Below are 22,966 nucleotides of genomic sequence, written 5' to 3' on the forward strand. Positions count from 1 at the left end.
CTCTTTGAGATCCTTTCACCCCACCACCTTTCCCTCCTCATACAGACGAGTAAGTAGGACTTGTTTTCTCCTATAGGTTTTTGTAGAGTACATTCAGCCCAAGGACCCTAGCAATGGGCAGATGTACCAGAAGACCTTGCTGGGAGTAATCCTGAATATCTCCTGCTTATTAAAGACTCCAGGTGTAGTAGAAAATCATGGCTACTTCCTGAATCCATCTCGTTCCAGTCCCCAGGAGATCAAAGTGCAAGAGGCCAACATCCATCAGGTGGAACTGTCTCCCAGCCCCCTAATCTTAGATGAAGTCGCGTTTCCTCGGGAAGCAGATGCAGATAAGGCTGCTTGAGCCTCTTTGGGGAAGCACATCGATCTGCTTGGCTTTCTACCATAATCACGTAAAGAAATTGTCCTCTTTTCAGCACAGGCTCAGGGCAGAGGAGAAGCTGGTGCACAGTTTCAGAGTAAGCTGCTGCTCCTCTCTGCCCTGTGCTCTGGCCCAGCCACTTCCCCTCAGTCCTCACTGTCGTCACCAAGCCGTTTCTTATAACCTGGGCTCCTAAAATCTTCCAGCTGAACTCCAGCTGATAAACTGAATTTTTTTTCCTTTCCTTCCTTCCACCAACATCCCCTCCATTTGGGCTTCTTAGTGTAAATTCTGGCAGAGGTCTGGCCAACACGTGAGGCAGTAAGTGGTTGAATTGGGGACGGTCTAAATCTCCCATCATCACAACTCTAAGGCAGGGATTGGCAAGTTACTACAGTGGCCAGATCCAGTGTGCCCCCTATTTTGGTAAATAGTTCTATTGAACACAGCCATGCCCATTCGTACACGTGTCGTTTTTGGCTTGGTTTCATGCCACGGTGGTAGAGTTGAATAGTTGCCACAGTCAGCGTATAGCTTGCAAAGCTGAAAATATTTATCGTCTGGCCCTTTGCAGACAGTTTATTGACCCCTGCTCTAAAGCTATGTAAATGCTATCTGTAGTTTGGCAGCTCATCAGGGAATCTCTCATAAGTGCCCAGAAATTTTTTTTTTTATTCAGAACTGGGGTATAAAATTAGGATGAGAATATTTTTGGAAATTGCCAGTGGCTAAGGTTTGGGAGTAACAAATATGAGGATTGTGAAACTGGAATGTTCTGTGGTTGTGTTTTCTGGTTAAACAGTTCATGGCTCAGTTCCATGAAAAGATCTACCAGATGCTGAAGAACTTACTCCAGCTCTCTCCAGAAACCAAACACTGTATCTTGTCCTGGCTTGGAAACTGTTTGCATGCAAACGCAGGCCGCACCAAGATTTGGGCCAATCAGATGCCAGAAATCTTCTTCCAAATGTATGCCTCGGATGCCTTCTTTCTGAATCTGGGTGCTGCTCTCCTGAAGCTATGCCAGCCGTTTTGCAAACCCAGATCCTCTCGGCTCCTCACCTTTAACCCCACTTACTGTGCTCTGAAGGAGTTGAATGATGAAGAACGAAAAATTAAAAATGTGCACATGAGAGGTAGGGGGGAACTGGCCTTCTCAAGATGGTGTGTGTGTGCGCACGCTTGCATGTGTGTGTGTAACATCAGAGGCGTTCACTTTTATCCTTTTTCACAAAGGTGCCTCTTAAAAGAAGACGAGGCAAAAAGAGAAGCTAGTATAAATTTTAAAAAGACAGACGTCTAAAAAAAACTGGTAGCTTTTAGATGTGCTTTCGTGAGATCTTCTTTCTGAATTTAGCAGCCTTTAGGTATTGATTGATTCATTCTTTCTAAAAATAAAGCACAGTCCCTGCTTTGTCTTTTAACTCAAAGCCTCCAGAAGAAAGCAGATATATTAACAGAGAATCATAATATGGTATAGGGCTAAACTATGGGAGCACAGAGGAGAGAGTGAACAATAAATTCTACAGAAGTTGGAAGTCTTTGCGGCCGAGTCTTGAGAGATGACTTGGGTTTAAAGTATAAAGGTACAAAGCTGTGGAAGGCATGATTGGAGAACAGTGAGAAATTGAGGGGGAGAGCTAGGTGGGAAAGGGGTATGGGAATTGGCAGGAAATGAGTCTAGGGAGGAAGAATATTGGGGCCAGTTGGGAGAAAACTCAAACAATGCAGAGAAGTGAAAAGAAGAAAATAAGTCATTCAAAATGAATCACTCTTTAAAAAAAAAAATGAATCCCTCTTAATTTTGGTGTATTTCCTCTCAGTTTTATGACTCTTTAATCCTAAAAGCAATACATGGTCAAAAGGAAGTAAACCTGGAAAAGCACGAATAGATACAGATGATCCACTGTCTATCGCTTGGCAACATCCACGGTGTTTTCTACATTTGTTTTTAAAAGGAAATTACTAAAAAAAAAAAAAAAAGCCCTCACTGGTAGCAGTATGGAAGTGAAGCTAGAGTAAGGGGACACTGGAGACCCAGGACAGAAGTCTGTGGTGAGTCATTTACTGTTCCTTTTACTTTCTTTGAGGTTTGGACAAAGAGACTTGTTTGATCCCAGCTGTGCAGGAGCCAAAGTTCCCCCAGAACTACAACCTTGTGACGGAGAACCTTGTCCTGACCGAGTATACCTTATACTTGGGATTTCACAGGTAACTGCTCTGATGTCATTCAAAAAGAACTGTTTTGTGGGGTTAAGAACCAGAAGGTTGAAAGTGAGTCTCACTTTATTCTGAAGGCTCCCGTTAGGATCTAATGGGAATGGAGTTTTGTATGCACCTAATCATGTTTACGTGAATTGCCTTTGTACAGATAACTGAATTTACTTTTCATTTTTGACCTGCTACACTTCTTAAAATTAAACACACTAGTATTGTTCTCTAAACACACAGATTTTTTTTGAAGATTTCTTTATTTTAGAGAGAGAGCACGCACGCATGCAGGGGGAGGGGCAGAGGGGGGGGAGAGAGAGAATCCTCAAGCAGACTCCCCTCTGAGCACAGAGCCTGACTCAGGACTCGATCCCACAACCATGCATGACTGGAGCCAAAATCAAGAGTCAGACTCTTAACCAACTGAGCCACCCAGGCACCCCTAAACTTGCAAAAAAAAAAAAATTTTTTTTTAAAGATTTTATTTATTTACTTGACGGAGAGAGAGCACAAGCAGGGGGAGTGGGAGAGGGAGAGGCAGGCTCCCCGCTGAGTGGGGAGCCTGATGAGGGGCTCAATCCCAGGACCCTGGGATTATGACCTGAGCCAAAGGCAGACACTTAACCAACTAAGCTAGCCAGGCACCCCTAAACTTGCAAATTTTTAAATCACTATCTTCCTGTTGTGATCTGTGAAAGGGGAATTGTTTTAACTTTTCACTTTCCGCTCTTGAATTTTCATTACTTACTACTCCTGATGAAAAAAAGATGACCCTCTACTTTATGGTATAGAGACAAAATTAAAGAAATGTTTGGGGCTCGAGACACACGTGCGCGCACTCTCACTCTCTCTTTAAAGAATAAATTAAAAAAAAGAAGAAATGTTTATCAGGGATTCCGATAAGATCAGTAGGACCACAAAAGATTTGTGTATCAAAGATCAAAAGGATTCTGGAAGTGTGAAAATTTAAGAACTAGAGTGTATGACTTCCAAAAGCGGTTCTGGTTCTGCCTGGTCACACACCATTCTGTGATTTTTCCCTCCTCTGGTTTAGTTGATTATGACTGCATGTATAAACAAAGTCGTTACAGTCCTTAGGAAGAGGTACTGAGGATAGCAGTTTTTAATGTCTTCTCAGGATACTTACATTGGCACAGAGCATTTTTTAAAACTCGGCAAATTTCTAGAAAAATGAAATTATATCTTTATTAGAGAGTTTTTCTATCCCGGTCATTGACATTTTAAATGAGACAATAGATAATGCAGCATATGTTTAACCTGCTCAACCACTGACATTCAGACATAGAAATGAATGTCATCTCTTCTCCCCATACTGGCTAGCTCACCCTAGACATTGTCTACAGGGCCAAAGAAGATGACTTTGGACTGTATCCATAGAGACAACTATCCGTAACATTGAATTACAGGGCTTCCTTTCATTAGAGAACATTTGGCTGGCCCTTTGTGAAGAATAATGTAATTTTATATTGAACAACAGAGGACTGCAAGCTGTTTCTTAGGTTGTGGCCCAGGTGGCTACCAGTTTATATGTGGTCGTTACTGACCTAGAGTCCTTTTTCTCCAGCTTTTGTTCTTAACTAACCGTAGAAAGACTGTCCATATAACCACATCCAAGTACAAACATTGCAGCTGTGCAGTGTCAAACTATCCTGCTGGGCTCTTTTTGTAATTTGTCTAATCGTTATTTATTTTACATGGTAACAGCCCAGTCTACACCCTGCTTAACCAAGCTACTGTTCTTTGGATGGTGCGTTTCAGCTGAAGGCTGCTATTTGTAGTTAGCGTCATTTATGTCAAATACTTGGTAACATTTGCCCAGTGCTCTGACCCCTGCCCCAGTCCTGTCCGTAAGTTGTGTGAGTGCCTTCTCTGTCACCACAATAGCGGCCCCCTATATCCTAAAAGAGAATACTAGAATAAATAAATGAAGATTTGTTTTTCCGGAACGATCTGTACTCAACTGCCCTATATGAGCCTCCTGACCCAGTCTCTTGTGCTTTCTTGGGGGCAGGTTGCATGATCAGATGGTCAAAATCAACCAAAATCTGCATCGGCTGCAGGTTGCCTGGCGGGATGCTCAGCAAAGCTCTAGCCCTGCTGCTGACAACCTCCGGGAGCAGTTTGAACGACTGATGACCATCTATCTTTCCACCAAGACTGCCATGACGGAGCCCCAGATGCTACAGAACTGTCTCAACTTGCAGGTGTCCATGGCTGTTCTACTCGTTCAGCTGGCCTTAGGCAATGAGGGCTCACAGCCAATTGAGCTAACTTTTCCTCTGCCAGACGGCTACAGCTCTTTGGCTTACGTGCCAGGTAAGCAGGCTCTTCCTTGGGAACTGCCTATTTATAGCTATCTAAGTTTAACTGGGTCACTTTGGAAGTTTAATCCTCAGAGTACCCTTCCTTAGTTATCATTCAACTGTTTTTGGAGAAACAACTCAAATTTATAGATAGTATCTACCGCTCAGAGTATGGGGGAACCAACAGCTTTTTCCTCAGCCTTGTGTCCCCACTTCTGTGTGTATCAGAAAATAGTCTTCAAAGGAGTAAGTGCAGCCAGGGTTTTCAGAGCTGTTAGTTTTGCATTAATGTTGTCTTCGTTGTTCATCTTCTAAATTTATCTGTCCAACTCTCCGTGTGCTATTCTTTAGGGAGAAAAAAATTATCATCCCCTGTTGGTTGAGGAGGTCGTGTTTGTAGGTTTGGCAGTGAGGAGTTGGCAGATACTGTCCAGCAAAATCAGGTTATATGTTCTTGATCACTGTATTGGTCATCTGTTGTTAAGTAACACATCATCCTAAAACGTAGCACCTTAAAACAAACGTCATCTCACACGGTTTCTGTGGGTCAGGAATCCAGGAGTGGCTTGGCTACATGGTTCTGCCTCTGGGTCTTTCATGCGGTTGCAGGCGAGCTGTCAGTCAGGGCCACAGGAATCTGAGGACTCGACCAGAACTGGAGGATCTGCTTACAAGCCAGGTCATGTGGTTGTTGGCCGACCTCAGTTGCTTACTGGCCTCTTTCCCAGGCCACGCAGGTCTCGCCTTAGTACTATTAGTACTAAGTACTATTCATGGTATGGCAGCTGGCTTCCTTGAGAGCAAGCAACCATAATGGAAGCTATAGGCTTCTATAACTTCACCATGGAAACGATATACCATTGCTTCTGTATGCCTCTACCCTGGAAGAGTGCAGGAAGGGACACACAAGGGCATGAATACCAGGAAGCAAAGACAATTGGAGGACCATCCTGGAGACTGATGACCAGAGTCATCTAATGTATTCATCTTTGTTGAAGATTCTTTATCCATCTAAAGGGTTATTTAATGCATAGTTAACCTTGAGTATGAAAAGAATGTGTATCAGTGTACCTTCTTAAGTTGCACTAGTGTGTGAACAGTATTTTGTGTCTCTGCTATTTTCATATTGACTTGGATAGAAATAAAAATTGACTTACCTTTAAAGGAGAGTCTACATTTATGAACTTGTCACCATTCCTAGTACCTACAAGACATTTCGGATTTTTTAATCTTTATTAGGTAGAGCAAAAGGGAGGAATTTCAATATTGCTTAGTACAGAAAGTCAGATGTTTCACTAATTGCAGTGAATGGGTTTGTTTGTTTGTCTTCCAGAATTTTTTGCAGATAACTTGGGTGATTTCCTCATTTTTCTCCGCCGCTTTGCCGATGACATCTTGGAGACATCAGCAGACTCCCTAGAACATGTTCTTCACTTTATCACAATTTTCACTGGAAGCATAGAAAGGTGAGGTGTTGAAAGCTTGGCTCTGACACCATTTAGAGGTGCAGAGCATTCAGAAGACTTCTAAACCAAGCCTGACTCATAAGGGCTTGCCTTCAGAAGTTGTGTTAACACTAATGAATCACCTGACCACCCTTAAGGGTAGCCAGAAATCCCCCTCTTCAGAGGCATAATAAGCCAAGGACTTTGCCCACAAACAATCTGAACCTGCGTAAGAGACCCGATGGGAATTCCACTGCTAGGGGCTGGTTAAAATAGTTACCTTAATGCCAGAAGCCTTACCAGTGGCAGCCAGTTCTGATGATCTAACAGTTGTAGGGTCACAAAGTTTACCCTTAACTTTCTGAGTTGCATGAGCAGTAAACACAGGTAAATGCTTTCTAATCTCATCTTTTCATTCATAGCTTCTACTCCCCTTTCTCAGAGAAAGATGCCCACTGACCTTTGGAGTTGCTTCTCTGGTGTTTTTGGTGTCTAGGCCAAAGGAAACGATGTGTGCATGAGTGAAGATTTGCTGCACAAAGAGAATGATGTACATTCCCCTGAGCCATGTCAGTGAGAAGTAGGTAGAAGCCAATCCTTCATTGAGCTAAGCAGACCCAGTGGGAAATCATGAGTCAACTGGTATTTATTAGGCACACGTGGTGTGCAGCGTAAGTAACGTAGAAGAACTGCGTCCTGACCCTGGCCCTCAGGAAGCTTAGAAAGGCAAGTTTATCCTCAATGAAACGGTCAGGGAATGTAAGCAATAAACAATGGATTATTGTAGAGAAGTAAACAGAGTGGCTAAGCGTTAAATAGAAACTTGAGTATTCATCCTCATACTTGGTAGCCTGTGATCTCAAAAGTTGAATGAGGTTGTACCCTGCATCATCCCCCAGAAATTGACAGCCTTGACACTACAGAATCCTGTTTTCTCCTCCCAACAGTGGTATAGGGTGTTTTGGCTCCTCATGTGGAGAAAATAGTCATGAATTTGAGAGTTGAGTTTTCTACCTGCTCAGCTTGCTTTCTGCACTTTTTGCAGGATGAAGAATCCCCACCTAAGGGCCAAACTGGCTGAGGTGTTGGAAGCAGTGATGCCCCACCTGGACCAGACTCCAAATCCCTTGGTATCCAGTGTGTTCCACCGGAAACGTGTGTTCTGCAACTTTCCCTATGCACCCCACCTTGCAGAAGCTCTAATCAAGGTCTTTGTGGACATTGAGTTTACAGGTAAAGCAGTCCAGAACTGAGAAGCAGATACTAGTGGAGTCTCCTAGCTTGATCAGTATTTAATGTCAGAAAAATACCAGCAGCCATCATTTATTGAGTATCTGCTATGTGCCAGCCTGGATGCCAAGTGCTTTTCTAACATTGTTTCATTAATTTGTCACCATCTGGCAAGTTTTACTGTATTACCCCCTGTCATACAACTAAGTGGTAGAATCAGGTCAATTCTATCTCACCTCAAAAAGAAAAACAAGGGGGTGCGCCTGGGTGGCTCATTTGGTTAAGTGGCTGACTTTGGCTCAGCGTCCTGGGATGGAGGCCCATGTCAGCTTCTCCCTCTCCTTCTGCCCTTCCCTCCACTCGTGCGCTCTCTTTCTCTCTCTCCCTCTCCCAAATAAATAAATAAAATCTTAAAAAAAAAAAACACACACACTCTTATTATATGCTTGATTTAATTAAGCTCCAGCTAAGTAGCCTGTTCGATTACAACCCAGGTCTTTTTTTTTTTTTTTTTTTTTTTAGTGGGGGGAAGGGGCAGGGGAAGAGGTAGAGGGTGAATCATAAGCAGGCTCCATGCCCAGTGTGGAGCCCAATGCAGAGCTCAGTCTCACAACCCTGAGATCGTGACCTGAGCCGATATCAAGAGTCGGATGCTTAACCAACTGAGTCACGCAGCCGCCCCAACCCCAGGTATTTATTTTTATCTGCAGAATAGTCGGACAGTTCTTTTTTCTTTTTTTTTTTTTTAAGTAAACTCTGTCCCCAACATGGGGCTCAAACTCACCACCCTGAGATCAAAACTGTACCCCATCTCAACCAGTAAACAGTATATGTTAGGCACTTATTTAAGACCCCTTTTAAAAGAGATGTTCTAAATAAATAAAAGTTGTCCTACCATCCAGTGATAAATACAGTTAACATTCAAAGAAACATTTAACATTGTACTGAGTGCCTTTCCCATTTGGATTTTGGTTTTGTCACATACCTCTGAGCCTCAGTGTCCTCATCTATAAAATGGGTTGAAGTGACGACTAATGAGATAGTGCATGTACATCTTCATAATACATATATAATCACACAATAAGTCACTGCAGTTATTATATGACCATTTCAACTCTTTACGTGCAATGGTAGAGGATGTATTATAATTCCTGTTTTATTTCTGAGGAAGTAGAAGTTAAAAAATGTTAAGAGACTTGGATTAGGTGGAGCCAAAAGGAAAACCTAGATCTTCTGACTCCAGATCCCATGATCTTCTTTCATTATATGACCCAAGCTACAGAGATGTTGTGGTTCGTTCCTTTGATTGGTCAAAACAGTATAAGCCTCAGGTTTTTAGACCCTGACCTGATTTTTCAGAGTAACTAAGAACCAGTTCGTTTCGCAGCTGGGATGTTATCTATGAAGAATATGGAGGTTACTTAGTATCCCGTTCAGCACACGGCTGTCACTGCCACAATGGCCAGTTCAGAGGCCTCATTCAAAGTCTGATAAGTACTCTGCGTTTGGATATGGAAGCATTTGTCTCCCCTGGCTTTTAGGGTACAACTTGGTCCTTGTCCTTTTCTGCATGCAGTATCTTTTATGTCTGTCTCCCTCTTGTTCTGTCCGTAAGGAAATAAGTAAACACTTGGCTGTCACTCTGGGCCTTTGTAAACTCCCAGGGCAGATCTTGCCAGTAGTCTTGACAGCATTCAGAATCCAAGAAAATGGCTCCACAGGCATAAGCTCTTACTCTTTCTCTAGTAGCACCACCTTTGCTGGGTTTTTGCTCTTACCCTATTCCAGGAGACCCCCATCAATTTGAACAGAAGTTTAATTACCGACGTCCCATGTATCCCATCCTAAGGTACATGTGGGGAACAGATACCTATCGAGAGAGCATTAAGGTGAGAGAGTTTTTGGTGAAGCCAAAGCTGAGTTCTCTGAGTTTTACTTCAGATAAGCCCCAGTGAGTTGTGGTTCAGTACTAAAATGGTTTTGTCTTGGGCTGGGACTTACAGGATTTGGCTGACTATGCCTCTAAGAATTTAGAAGCCATGAATCCCCCGCTTTTCCTCCGCTTTCTTAACCTGCTAATGAACGATGCCATCTTCCTCCTGGATGAAGCCATACAGGTAAGAATAAGTATATAAAAATTTTTTAGGGACGCCTGGGTGGTTCAGTTGGTTAAGCGTCTGCCTTCAGCTCAGGTCATGATCCCAGGGTCCTGGGATCGGGTCCTGGGATCAAGTCCTACGTCGGGCTCCCTGCTCAGCAAGGAGCCTGCTTTTTCCCTCTGCCTGCCGGTCCCCCTGCTTGTGTGCGCACTCTCTCTCTCTGACAAAAATCTTTAAATAAAAATTTTTTAGAACAGTTTTAACTGGGGCTCCTGGGTGGCTCAGTCGTTAAGCGTCAGCCTTTGGCTCAGGTCATGATCCCAGGGTCCTGGGATCGAGCCCCGCATTGGGCTCCCTACTCGGCGGGAAGCCTGCTTCTCCGTCTCCCACTCCCCCTGCTTGTGTTCCTGCTCTCACTGTATTTCTCTCTGTCAAATAAATAAATAAAATCTTTAAAAAAAAAAAAAAAGAATAGATTTAACTGCCCTTATCAAATAATGATAAGTACATACTTTTTACCTTCAAATTACAATAGAGCAATCTTTATGCCCATAGTACCAATTGGGACACCAAAAATTATGAGTAGTAGTATACCGTGAGCCTTGCCATTACAGAGCTTAATAGGTATTATTCCATTAGAGACCAAGATAAGGGTCATTGTAGCCTCATAAACTAGGATGATATTTTGGCAGAGAGTGGTAAAGAAAGGGTGATGAAGCTAAACTAAGATACACTGGCAGGATTAATCAGGCCAGCAGCACAGAAAGAAATCCGAGGACCTCGCGTTTGGTCAATGACTTTCAACCATTTTCCATCCCAACGCATCAATAACAGTGACTCACTAAGGCAATGATTCTTATCCCCTTCCTGAAAGATTCTGATTTTTGCACCACTCCTTGAAAAAAAAAATCTCTGGTTTGGGTTATTTTTTCGTATAAACACTGCAAGTTACCAATACTCGTCACCTATCCGCAGCCTCCCAAATCTTTACATTTGAAACACGAGTTTCCCAAAGTCTACGCCGGGTGCTTGTCAGCAACTTCAGTGCATCATCATGTCCTTACTCATCCTTCATGGAGCTGCTTCTTGCTCCTATTAAAAACTTCCCTTATCGGGGCGCCTGGGTGGCTCAGTCGTTAAGCGTCTGCCTTCGGCTCAGGTCAGGGTCCCAGAGTCCTGGGATTGAGCCCCACATCAGGCTCCCTGCTCAGCGGGAAGCCTGCTTCTCCCTCTCCCTCTTCCCTTGCTTGTGTTCCCTCTCTCGCCGTGTGTCTCTGTCAAATAAAGAAATAAAATCTTAAAAAAAAAAAAAAAACCTTCCCTTATCTGTGACAAGTGTAAGAAAGCTAAGGCAGGGGCCCAAGGGTAGATGAGGCAGGTAAGTCATGAAGGCGGCCTGTTAGACAGCCACACGCTCCTCATGTTGATTAGCAGTCCCCCAGTAACTTGTATTTAATCTGTGAGGAGAGTTCCTGCTTTTTTCATAATCCCATACTTTTAGATTTTAGATAGGTTTTCGTAGAAAACAAGAACAAGTCCTGTAATAAACAGACCCTTCTATGCAAGAGCTCTGTGATACAAAGAATGACACCAGATGGCATTGTCATAGGACTGCAAGAATGATGAGAAGTAGACGGTTTTTAATATTTATGCTTCTCCTTCCAGACATCTTGCATATTTGATAGAGCTTTGTTTTTTGATAGGCAGTTTTGGGTTTGGTTTTTTGTTTTTTGGGGTTTTGTTTTTGTTTTTGTTTTGTTTTCATTTTTTAAGAAGGATTTGTCCCTTTTTTCACTTTAGCCTATTCATTTTTGCCTAGGTTTCAGAGATGATACTACTTATTCTCCTTTCTATTTCAGAGACTATAATACACATATGGGAACTACCCACAAGTCCTCTCAGGCTAAAACAAATCTATGGAGCTTCAGCCCTATGCTGAGAAATAAAGGCTCACGTTTCTTACATAGTCCCTGGTTTTCCCGGGTTACTAAACTAGATTTTAGGGACGCTTGGTTGGCTCAGTTGGTTTAGCATCTGCCTTCAGCTCAAGTCATGATCCCAGGGTCCTGGGATGGAGTCCCACATCGGGCTCCTTGCTCAGCAGGGAGCTTGCCTCTCCCTCTGCCTGCCGCTCCCCCGTTTGTGCACGCTTGCGTGCGCTCTCTCTCTCTCTCTCTCTCTCTCTCTGACAAATAAAATCTTTTTTAGAAAAATAAAATAAAAACAAACTAGATTTTAAATAGAACCGCTTAAGGGGCACCTAGGTGACTTAGTTGGTTGAGCATCCGACTCTTGATTTCGTCTCAGGTCGTGATCTCAAGGTGGTGGGATCAAGCCCCGCGTCAGGCTCTGCATTCAGCACAGAATCTGCTTGAGATCCTTTCTCCCTCTGCCTCTGTCCCTCCACCTGTTCTCACGCTCTCTCAAATAAATAAATTTTAAAAATAAAAAATAAATAGAACCGCTTAATTATCATCTTCCCTTCAGCTGCACTTTCTTCTCTGATACATTTCACCTCTGGTTTCTGTAGTATTTGAGCAAGATAAAGATTCAACAGATTGAGAAAGACCGAGGTGAATGGGATAGTCTGACTCCAGAAGCCCGCCGAGAGAAGGAGGCTGGCCTACAGATGTTTGGACAGCTAGCACGTTTCCATAACATCATGTCCAATGAAACAATTGGTACCCTTGCCTTTCTAACATCAGGTAAGGACACAAAGCACTGCATTCCCAAAAAATCCAGTGGTCAAGATCTCCTTCATTTGAGGGATCAGCCCAGCTGAAACTAAGAATTCAGACTCTGGCAATAGTACCCTACACAGTCTGAGAGGGAAATGAATCACTAGAGAAGCTTCAAGAAGGATGATGCCCGGGGCACCTAGGTGGCTCAGTCAGTTAGGCGTGCAACTCTTGATCACACAGCTCAGGTCTTGATCTCAGGGTCGGGAGTTCAAGCCCTGCGTTAGATGCCACGTTGGGCTCCACACTGGGCATGGAACCTCCTTAAAAAAAAAGATGATGATGCCTGTTGTTGACATGGGAAACATTTACCCTCACACAGCTGCCAGAAAATGTAAGTTGGTATAATTTTTCTTGAGAACAAGTTAGCCATATAAATGTATCTGGGGAGTGTGTGTATATGTTAACCTGAAAACCATTCTTGAACTCTGGTTAAATGTGGTAGATCAAAGACACTTATCTCCACTCCCTCTCAAGCTAAGTGTCCAATTCAGTAGCCATTTGCCACATAATGGCTATCAGGCATTTTAAATGTGACTAGTCTGAATTGAGATGTGCTAGAACTGTAAAATACACATCTCAAAACTTAGTATTTTTTTAAATAAAATATATTATTAATAATTTATTGATTACATATGAAATGATAACCAAGGATCACCAAACATTTGAGGAAATCCTCCAACATGAAACAGAGATATTGGATGAAAACTTTTAAAAAAAATCTTTATAATCTCAGAGGAATAAGAGAAGATAGCATCCATAAAACAAGAACAAAGAGGCAATAAGTATTATTCAAAGAACAAGAAAGAGCACTTGGATATTGAAAATACAAGTAATTTTTACTCGTCAAAAGGGTTAGAAGATCACATTAAGGAGCTCTTCCATGAAAGTAGAACAGAAAGAAAAAGAGATGGAAATTAGAATGAAAAGGATAAGAAAACAAAGGATCAATCCAGAAAGTCTCAAAAGAGAAAAATGGAGTAGAGGAAATTATCAAAGAAATAATACCAAAAATTCTCAAAGACTAAAAGCCTCTAACTTGAAAGGGCCACAATGTGCCCAGCACAAGGACCTTTTAAATTCTCACACTAAGGTGACATTGTGACATTTCAGGAAATCAAGGTAAAGAGAAGACCCTCGGGCGCCTGGGTGGCTCAGATGGTTAAGCGTCTGCCTTCGGCTCAGGTCATGATCCCAGCGTCCTGGGATCGAGTCCCGCATCGGGCTCCCTGCTCCTTGGGAGCCTGCTTCTCCCTCTGCCTCTCTCTCTCTCTCTCTCTCATGAATAAATAAAAATCTTTAAAAAAAAAAAAAAAAGAGAGAAGACCCTCAAAGGTCCCAGAGAAAAGTCAGGTGATCTACAATGGTTTAAGTATAAAATGTCTTTGATTTTCACAACAGTGACATTGGAAGCTGGAGCACGCTCCTCGTGGAAAATAGTTTTTCAGCCCAGAATGCTATAGCCAGCCACACTGTCATTTCTGTTTGAGGGTGAAGGTATCAGATTTACTTCCAGTGTATCATTTCTTGAGAAGCTACAAAAAGATATACTCCATCAAAGTGAAAGAGTAAATCCAGAGGAGGAAGGTGGAATCCCATAAGAGGAAGACAAAGGAAGTGTCCAGGATTGTGGTAAAAGGAGCTTGTGTGACCACCACGCAGCAGGCTTATAGAGCAAGGAGTCCAGATTGGAGTGACAGATGGGAGCTTCCAGAAGGAGCATTTCCAAAAAATACAGAACTGCTAGAAATGATCCTATCGAGAGTTTTACATTTCTGGTGGAGAGTTTAGAAAGATTTAGTGATTGGTACTCTGAAAATAAGCAAACTAATTTTTACAAAGTTATATTAAAAACTATATATTACTGGGGCGCCTGGGTGGCTCAATCGGTTGAGTGTCCAACTCTGGTTTCGGCTCAAGTCATCATCTCAGGGTTGTGGGATCGAGCCCCACATTGGGTTCAGTGCTCAGTGGGGAGCCGGCTTGAAGAGTCTCTGCCTCTGCCCCTCCCCCCACTCACGCACCCGCTCTCTCTCTCTCTCAAATAGATAAATCTTTTTTTTAAGTTTATATATTACTTTATGTATGTAATCATTAGGACACTATATGGCTCTGCTGTGAATGATTTTTACAATCTTCATGACATTAACAAAGATTTGATTATATACTGGGATTTGTATTTGGAAGAGAAGGATAGGAAGTAAGAGCTAAACTCTCATCGGTTGTGGAGTCAATAGACTGACTAAAAATATAACTTACTAAAACCCGGCATGTGTTAATGTATTTTTTTAATTTTTGGAGTTTCTGTCCTGTGCCCTAGCAATTCCTTATAAATTCATTGTAAGGAAGTAGTAAGTCTACAAAATATGTACACAATGAAGTTAATAAGTGAAATGGTGGGGCACCTGGCTGGCTCAGTCAGTGAAACATGCGATTCTTGGTCTCAGGGTTGTGAGTTTGAGCCCCATGCTGGGTGTGGAGATTAAAGTCTTTTTTTTTAAATAGATAGATACGAAATGTTTGTAATAGAATGTCTAGCAGTAAAAATAACGTCTAGCAATAAGGATAAATAAATAACTTCAGGTACAATCACACACTGGAAAATTATGTGGCCATTAAAAAGAGTGCAAATCATCACTATCCTACAGAACTTTCTCTGATGGAAATGCTCTATAAATCTGGACTCGTACTGTAGATACTAGCCACGTGTGGCTGTTGAACACTTGAGATGTGAGGTCAGTGTGACTGAGGAACTGAATTTTTAAACTAATTTAAATAGACACAGCAGGCCAGCCAGTGGCTACCATGTTGGACAACAGAGGGACATACATTTACCAAAATGGTGAGATATTTATGATACAGTTACTGAAAAAGTAAGTTACAGAATAGGTACACATGATCATCATTTTGTTTTAAAAACGTGTATGTTTGTAAATATGGACAGAAAAGCTAGAAGGATGTATTTGAAAATGTTAACAGTGTTTATTTCTGGGTGGTAGTTTTATATTTTGTTTTTGCTTACCAGTGTTTTCTAACATTCCTGCAATGAAAATGTATTACTTATATAATTTTTAAAATACTCCCCAGAGGTCTCCAAGTGAAACTCTTAAGACATAATAAGTAAAAGATGGCTTATGGGTTGAGTTTTCACAGACTGCCTTTTTTTCTAGAGATCAAATCACTCTTTGTGCATCCTTTCCTGGCTGAGCGCATCATCTCCATGTTGAACTACTTCCTGCAGCACCTGGTTGGCCCCAAGATGGGGGCCTTAAAAGTCAAGGACTTCAGTGAATTTGACTTTAAACCCCAGCAACTCGTATCAGATATCTGCACAATCTACTTAAATCTTGGGTACCTGAGATTTAATTGGGCAAGCCAGAGGGAATGCTGATGTTTTAATTTGGGGTTTTGATAATGGAATGACTGGTAATTATGTGGAAATAGAAAAGAAATGGTTCATTTCTAGTTGGTTGATGAAGGAATTTTACGTAGTTTTAATCATGAAATTTTGTCCGACCTTCGGGACACTGTTTAAGATTTTCAACATTCTGCCTTTATCTGTGCAAAGATAAACTTTACTAGTTGTAACCAATGTTTAGAAAAGCAGTATTCTTTTTAAGGTTACAGGATACTTGATAGATTTTCTTCCTAAAAATTAGAAGAAATCTTTTCTATATCAAAAGAACATTGATGGCATGTAAGTGATGGGGAACCTTGTTCCTCAACCCAGCTGTTCTCTCCCTCACTGACCTGCCCTCTGATGCTCAGTTTCTTTCTGATGCTGACCTTCCAGGGACGAGGAGAACTTCTGTGCCACGGTGCCGAAGGACGGACGTTCCTATTCCCCAACTCTCTTTGCACAGACAGTACGAGTCCTGAAGAAAATAAATAAGCCCGGGAATATGATTGTGGCTTTCAGCAACTTAGCAGAGAGAATCAAGGTGAGGGGGAGGAGGACTTGTTTATTAACATATTCAATAGAAGTCACTGTGTTGACTCAACTGTTCTGCTGGTTACCCTAATTTCAAGGGTATTGCCTTGAGAAAATATAAACAGATGATTCTTCCTGGTCAGTGAATAACTAGAACTGCCTTTTTTGGGTGTTTTTGTTTTTAAGTTTTTATTTTTATTCCAATTAGTTAACATACAGCGTTAGTTTCGGGTATACAATACAGTAAAGAATTCCATACAGCACCATATCATATCATCTTATCATCACTACCATATTCTTAATTCTCTTTTCAACATGAGAGGGAAGAACAGAAAATTGATTTAAGAAGCTTCTACTAGGGGTGCCTGGGTGGCTCCGTCGTTAAGCATCTGCCTTCGGCTCGTCATGATCCCAGGATACTGGGATCGAGCCCCGCATCAGGCTCCCTGCTCTTTGGGAAGCCTGCTTTTCCCTCTCCCACTCCCTCTGCTTGTGTTCCCTCTCTCGCTGTGTCTCTCTCTGTCAAAGAAAGAAAGAGAGAGAGAGAGAGAGAAAGAAAAGAAAGAAAGGAAGAAAGAAGCTTCTACTAGAAGAGAAGAATGCACAGACTTCTGTAGACTGTTTCTATGAAATCTTTTCTGCACAGTGTTACCAATAGACTTGAAAACCTACATTGTTAACACAGAACTTTTTCAAATAGGATTCAAGATCAGTTGTTTTTAGTCATTTGATTTGTATAGATTTTCTCTGTCCATCATATTTATAGTTAGTAGTTGGCTTATATGGGCATAGTCCTACATTTGTAGATGAAAATACTATCTTATATTTAGCTAATCCCTTTGGTTGGAGTTTGACAGAGCTCCATTAGTTACAAAGAAGGAAAAATCATGGCACAGACTCTAATAGAAAACCTTCCTTATTTAAAAAAAGAAAAGAAAACCCTTGTTGACATGCATGTTCCCTTCATTGAACTACTTTTTTTATTGAGTTGGACTCCATCTTGCCTAGAGCTTAGCCAGATAGGTTCCTGAGGAACTAGAGTCATAGTTAGGGATCAAATGTTGAAGCTACTTTTAAACTCCTCCTATACCTGTTTGTACATAAAATCAGAAACTGCTTTTCATACACTGACTACATGACTGACTCTGCAAATAACTCTCCTACCACCGTCCCTTTTTCAGTGATGACATTTACAGTAGGACTGCTGCCAGGAGGATCTTGTATGTGATGCGTTTCTTTTTTTGTTAACACTTAAACCCATCTTTAGTCATGACTGCCGGCAGCTGAGCCACACTGAAGTTTGGGAGTTGGGGTTGAATGCTAAACTCACTTTTATAAGATCCTTCTTGGCTCGTTTAGAAAATAAAGCTGAGATTGTCACTGTCGCTCTAAAGGGTCCTCAGTGACCTTTTAAGATTATAGTCACTGAATATTTGGGATTCAGCTGCTCTGTGAGTTCACCTTAACAACCAGGTGTTTGTGCTTAGTCTCTAGCAGACCTCCAACAACAGGAGGAAGAGACCTATGCAGATGCCTGTGATGAGTTCCTGGATCCCATCATGAGCACACTCATGTCTGACCCTGTGGTGCTGCCATCCTCCAGAGTCACTGTGGATAGATCCACCATTGCCAGACATTTGCTCAGGTATGCTAGCCCCAAAGAGCAGCCAAACAACAGATGTGTGTGTGTTTGCTATCCTTTTCCCGCAGTTTCCTAATACAGTACTATGCACCCAGTAGGTGCTCTATATTGTTGGTTTATGAATGAGTTGGGGAGGCATTTCAAGAGAGGTATATCACTTGATTGTTAAGGATTTAAACATGCAAAACAAAACACTCTGTTGAGAAATGCTGGCTCTAACCCCTTACCTGTTCCTTCCTTGAGGAAATCATTTCTATCAGATGTTATAAATAATGTCAACCTGAAGACTTGAACTTGTTCTAATTGTATTAAGTTGTAAAAATATAAATGACAAGTTTGTTTTGTTTTGTTGAAGTCTGGTTTGACGCTGTAGCCATCGCATACAGGTTAAGCCACCTTCTGCTCCTGCTGTCGTACTCGGCCACGGTGGCCACGGGTCCCGCCGAACCTGCAGGCAGGGCCTGCTGCATTAGGTAGAAATGGGTACTGAGTAACTCTTCCTGTTTAAAATGAAGTTCTATAAGTTGACCCAGATTTAAGGGAATACTATTTATTAAACACTGCAAAAGGGGATTTTCTACTTCGTGGTATCTGGTATTAAGCATTCACTATACACATAATGCTGTAGTAGGCAGTCTGTCTTTTCCAAAGTGTCAGTGAAAATTTGTATTTTATTGTGGCCTCAGGATACAGACAGAAGGTATATCAGCCCTTAAAGTATATTCTAAACCTTCTTACCTGTCAGGAATCCCTAATCTGCGTTTACTTATGTAGCACACAGCTAACTAAATCAGGTGTCAATCTACAAGGCTTTGTCCCCTAACACCTTAGACTATTTCGAGAGCCTGTCACTAAAACGACCAGCAGCTCCGTAGGCTGACGGGAGTGTACAGGCTATCTGCCTTAGGAAAATCAAATCAAGTATCATCTGAATAGAAATGTGGAAATAAGGTTTATTAAGGAGCAGAGAGACCAAGTAGCTATATAATCTGCAGAAAACCCAGAAACCTCCTGAATCACTCTTTCTCTCATCTCCTCCTTTCTAACCTCACGTCAGCGCCTGACTCAGACTTACAGTGTGTCTGGCTTCACTCTCAGAGGGAGATGGGCCCGCTTTTCTAGCTTGGGCTTTGGCTGTTAGAACTTACAGAAATAACCACTTTCCCTTTCTCTCTTTGTCCCAGTGACCAAACCGATCCCTTTAACCGTAGTCCCCTCACCATGGACCAGATCCGGCCAAACACAGAACTAAAAGAAAAAATCCAACGGTGGCTCGCAGAGAGGAAACAACAACAAAAGGAGCAACTTGAATAAATACTGTGAACTAAAACAAACCAAAAACAACCAGCTCCAGAATGTAGATAAACAATTGTTTGTGGTTTCTCTTTTTGGTTCTGTTCCTCTTTCTTTCTTTTTCTTTCTTTCTTTTCTTTCTTTCACTAAATTAGAGAACTACTCTTGCTGAAATTATGATAATTTAGATTTATTCCTAAGAATTTTACAATGTTCTCTTGGCTTGCAGGAAATTATGCTTATTATAGCAGCACCAAGTTTAGAAATGATCACTCATTTGTAGCCTTTGTTTTCTTTTCCTACACTTCATCCTTTTCCTACCTTAAGTTATATTAACTTCAACTACTAAAACTTCCTGCCACCTTGCTGTTGCTCTGTCAGACACTGCTCAAATACCTTTGGTGAGCCCAGCTTTTAAGTATATGATGTCACATATTTCAGTGACAGCTGACACCATCAGAAAGTCCTGTGTCATTGAGGTATTTACTGGTCTTCATGACGCAGATGTTGGCCCTTTTCTTGTTACAGTTCTGCTATACTACAGAATATCCTTTCACACAAAAACAGATACCTTGATGTTTGAGTGGGATTTTGAATAGAATAGATGAGACTTTCAAAAAGGAATCTCGTGCAGTTTCTGTTGGTAGTTCTTAATTTTGCGTTATCTCGTCACTCAGAGATCTGATGGAGGACACTCTCCCCTGGGGCTATCATCACCACAAAAAACAGCCCCATAATATTTTGTTAGGAGGATTGGTAGGACAAACGTGAATTTTTAAACTTTATTTAGAAAATTCTGAGGTGAAAGAAAAAAGGAGGCTGTTAGGCCCTCTTTATCTTATGGAAATCTGTTGCTACAAGGACTAGGCTTGAGAGGAAAAGTTAGGGAACAATTATTATAACCATGAAAGATGTCATTTTAAGACACTGTTATCAACAGTATATTTCAGTATATATAGACACCATGTGCATTTTTATATTGGTCTAGTGTAAACTGAGTCCACTTTATATTGTCTCTTCCATGGTAAGATGTATGCAGTGTGTGGCCATGTTTACTGACACTCTAGACAAAATTCTGAGACTATAACATGTATATAGTTAACGTTTGTTTGGGCTTGTGACCTAACTTCCAAGAGCTGCTTCTAATTCAGCCTTAGGTCATCAATTAACAGAGTAGGAATTTGAGCACAACATTGTCCACATCCATTTTAAATATCCACATAGCCCCATGTAGTTAGTAGGCGGACGGGCCCCACTTTTGCAAGTTGAGCTTGTGCTCCCTACTCAGTTGCGCAGCTTAACATGCTAAGTGAGGTACATTCTCCTATGGACTATGTCACTATCCCTGTAAGCCTGAAGATACCGTAAGTGACAAGTGATATGATCTAGAAACAGGGGTTGCTGTTTCATTTTTAACCATGGCCTCTTTCAAGTAAGATGGTAGTTTTAGGGTATTCCAACATGAGTTGCTATAAGCAGTCCTTAATGTGCTTTTGATGACATCACTTGGAAAACCTCACATCAGAGGGCATCCCACACTAGGTATAAAGTAGATGTTGCCTACTGCTGTGCTTATAAATGAAAAAAGGAGTCTAGGACTCTTAGAAATGCCAGAATGTAAGATATTAATTCAGTGTGCAACCTGGGCCTTTAAGGCTTGGGTTAACAGGATTTGTTTATTTTCTTAAAATGAGCTTCATTTCATATTTATTATCCTCCTTTACTTCTCTGAGAATGAACTGTGTATAAAATAAGCTTCTATCTACTCGCAGTTACCTTCCAAACCCAATCTAATGGGATGTTTTCATTTTTTTAAAAAGTGGGGAAAAGACCAGAGTTTTATAGGAGAAAATTGGAGGAGAAATGGGCACAAAACCTCAGAAGGCAGCTGTTGCCAGCAGCTTTCTAGTTAACAACCTCTATGCTGCCTCTTGCATCTGTGTCTGTATTCTACTTCTGTGGTCTTCAGATTGTAAGCCTTTTCTGGCAAGCTTTTTTTTTTTTTTTTTCTTTTCCTGAAACTTTTTATGAATGGCTACGGCACCATTAATGCTGCTGAGTATCTTTAAACTCATCACAAAGGCAAGTGTATAGCTTAAGGCCACTGTTGGTAAGGAAACCAAGTGTCCTCTGTGCCTTTTTTTTTCTTTCCTTGAAGTAATTTAATAACATCCCAAAAATGAGACTAAAAAATTATCATCTTGGTGTACACCATGGTGTGTGTATGTGCTTGGAAGCTTAAAGAGGTGTTTTGTTATCTGGAACTCAGAAACAGCTCTAAATCTATTCGAGCAGACTTTCTGATACACCTAGTGTTGTGTGTTGGCTTTGCTGGAGTATGATAGGAAAATGAAGACTCTCTATCAGCTCTAGTATTGCTTACCAAAAGGGTAATAACTAAACTTGGAAAATTATTTAAGTAGGCTTTATCAAGCAATCTTGGTTTGATGTTTTTTTTTTAATATAGTTTGTAATGGCTATGTAAAAACAAAGAAACATTAAAGGTTTTTTAATGGTGCAGGTGAAGGTGCCAGTAGCTATTCGGTATCACGGTCTACAGAAGCTTCATTACTTTATCTGATGCTGGTTGCTAAGCAGCCGTTGCCCAGAGCGTAAGTCTACTGGGCGCCTTTACAAGCCAGAGAGGCTGATGCTGCACTCTCGATGTCATGTGAGGAAATAATGCACATGCTCTAACTGCTACACAGGAAAACCTAGACAGAGTAAATAAATAAAAAGTAAAAAATAAAACAACAAAAAGATTGATTGAAATAAAATTTGATCTACGTAACTGTATTTTGAAACATTCCAGGAAGGTTACTTCTTGTCAAACTTGCCTGGGGGTGTTTGTTCAAAGCTTGTATTTAATAAATGAACACCTGAGTTACAACCTTTGTTATCACTTCCTTCATTACAGTATGAAAAGCTAGTGGCAGTTTCAGAAATCCCTCTGAAATTTTAGAGGACTCTGACCTTCACTTCTCTTTAAGATGGTATCGAATGTGGGTCACCTGGCTAAGCTAACCTCCCCTACCAGGCTTCTGGACCCTGGAGTCATCCAGAGGAGTCTTAGGGCATGTTTTTTCCTCATCAGTTCACTTCCGACTTCACTTTTCTTTATCTGGCCTAAACCCCAGATCTTTCATTTTAATCATTCACTGTCACATTCCTGTCTTGCCCCTAGTTTCTATACCCCTGCCCTGTAAGACCTCAGTGTAGACTGACCCAGTCATTCCTCTCTGTTCCAGTATCCAAGCTACAGACCACTGCTGGAGAAAAATGACACAATCTTCAGAGTGCCGTGACCACAAATCAGTGGTTGCTAACAGTGCCCAACAACCTGTGTGTCCAGAAATTCAACACCAATCCAAACTTTATCCTTTTTCCACCAATCTTTCTGACCCTCCCACTTAACCTTCACTGAAGATCTTGCCTTCCACTTTACTGGAAAGATAATAGAGATTTCAGAATTTCCACTTTGAAACTTCTCTCCCATCATCCCATCCGTGAAAAGGCCCCAAGGTTCCAAGGCTAATCCCCCCAATCTTCTTTCCTGTCTCTTCAGATATTTTATCAATCCCCCTTCTCTATCTTCAGTGTCCACCTTAAGTTCCACATCCTTATTTGGTTTTATTTTATGGGGGGGGGGGGCGCAGAGGGAGAAGGAAAGAATCTTAAGCAGGCTCCAC

The 22,966-nt window shown here is 41.5% G+C and overlaps 1 protein-coding gene across 1 annotated transcript in view; it reads left to right on the forward strand.

Annotated features, from left to right (window-relative positions):
• The window catches only part of UBE4A (ubiquitination factor E4A), a 35,192-nt gene extending 13,012 nt beyond the window's left edge, over nt 1-22,180 (forward strand). Inside the window, exons 8-20 of the mRNA XM_032428000.1 lie at nt 77-268; nt 1,167-1,500; nt 2,455-2,575; nt 4,608-4,912; nt 6,233-6,365; nt 7,390-7,577; nt 9,363-9,463; nt 9,578-9,691; nt 12,204-12,378; nt 15,582-15,762; nt 16,205-16,352; nt 17,830-17,987; nt 19,169-22,180. Coding sequence (XP_032283891.1) covers nt 77-268; nt 1,167-1,500; nt 2,455-2,575; nt 4,608-4,912; nt 6,233-6,365; nt 7,390-7,577; nt 9,363-9,463; nt 9,578-9,691; nt 12,204-12,378; nt 15,582-15,762; nt 16,205-16,352; nt 17,830-17,987; nt 19,169-19,298 — 2,280 coding nt within the window. The 3' untranslated portion in view covers nt 19,299-22,180. The remainder of the gene's footprint in view (nt 1-76; nt 269-1,166; nt 1,501-2,454; nt 2,576-4,607; nt 4,913-6,232; nt 6,366-7,389; nt 7,578-9,362; nt 9,464-9,577; nt 9,692-12,203; nt 12,379-15,581; nt 15,763-16,204; nt 16,353-17,829; nt 17,988-19,168) is intronic.
• The last annotated feature ends 786 nt before the right edge of the window (nt 22,181-22,966 follow it).

Source organism: Phoca vitulina, unplaced genomic scaffold (genome assembly GCF_004348235.1).
Source record: "Phoca vitulina isolate PV1807 unplaced genomic scaffold, GSC_HSeal_1.0 scaffold38, whole genome shotgun sequence".
NCBI lineage: Eukaryota > Metazoa > Chordata > Mammalia > Carnivora > Phocidae > Phoca > Phoca vitulina.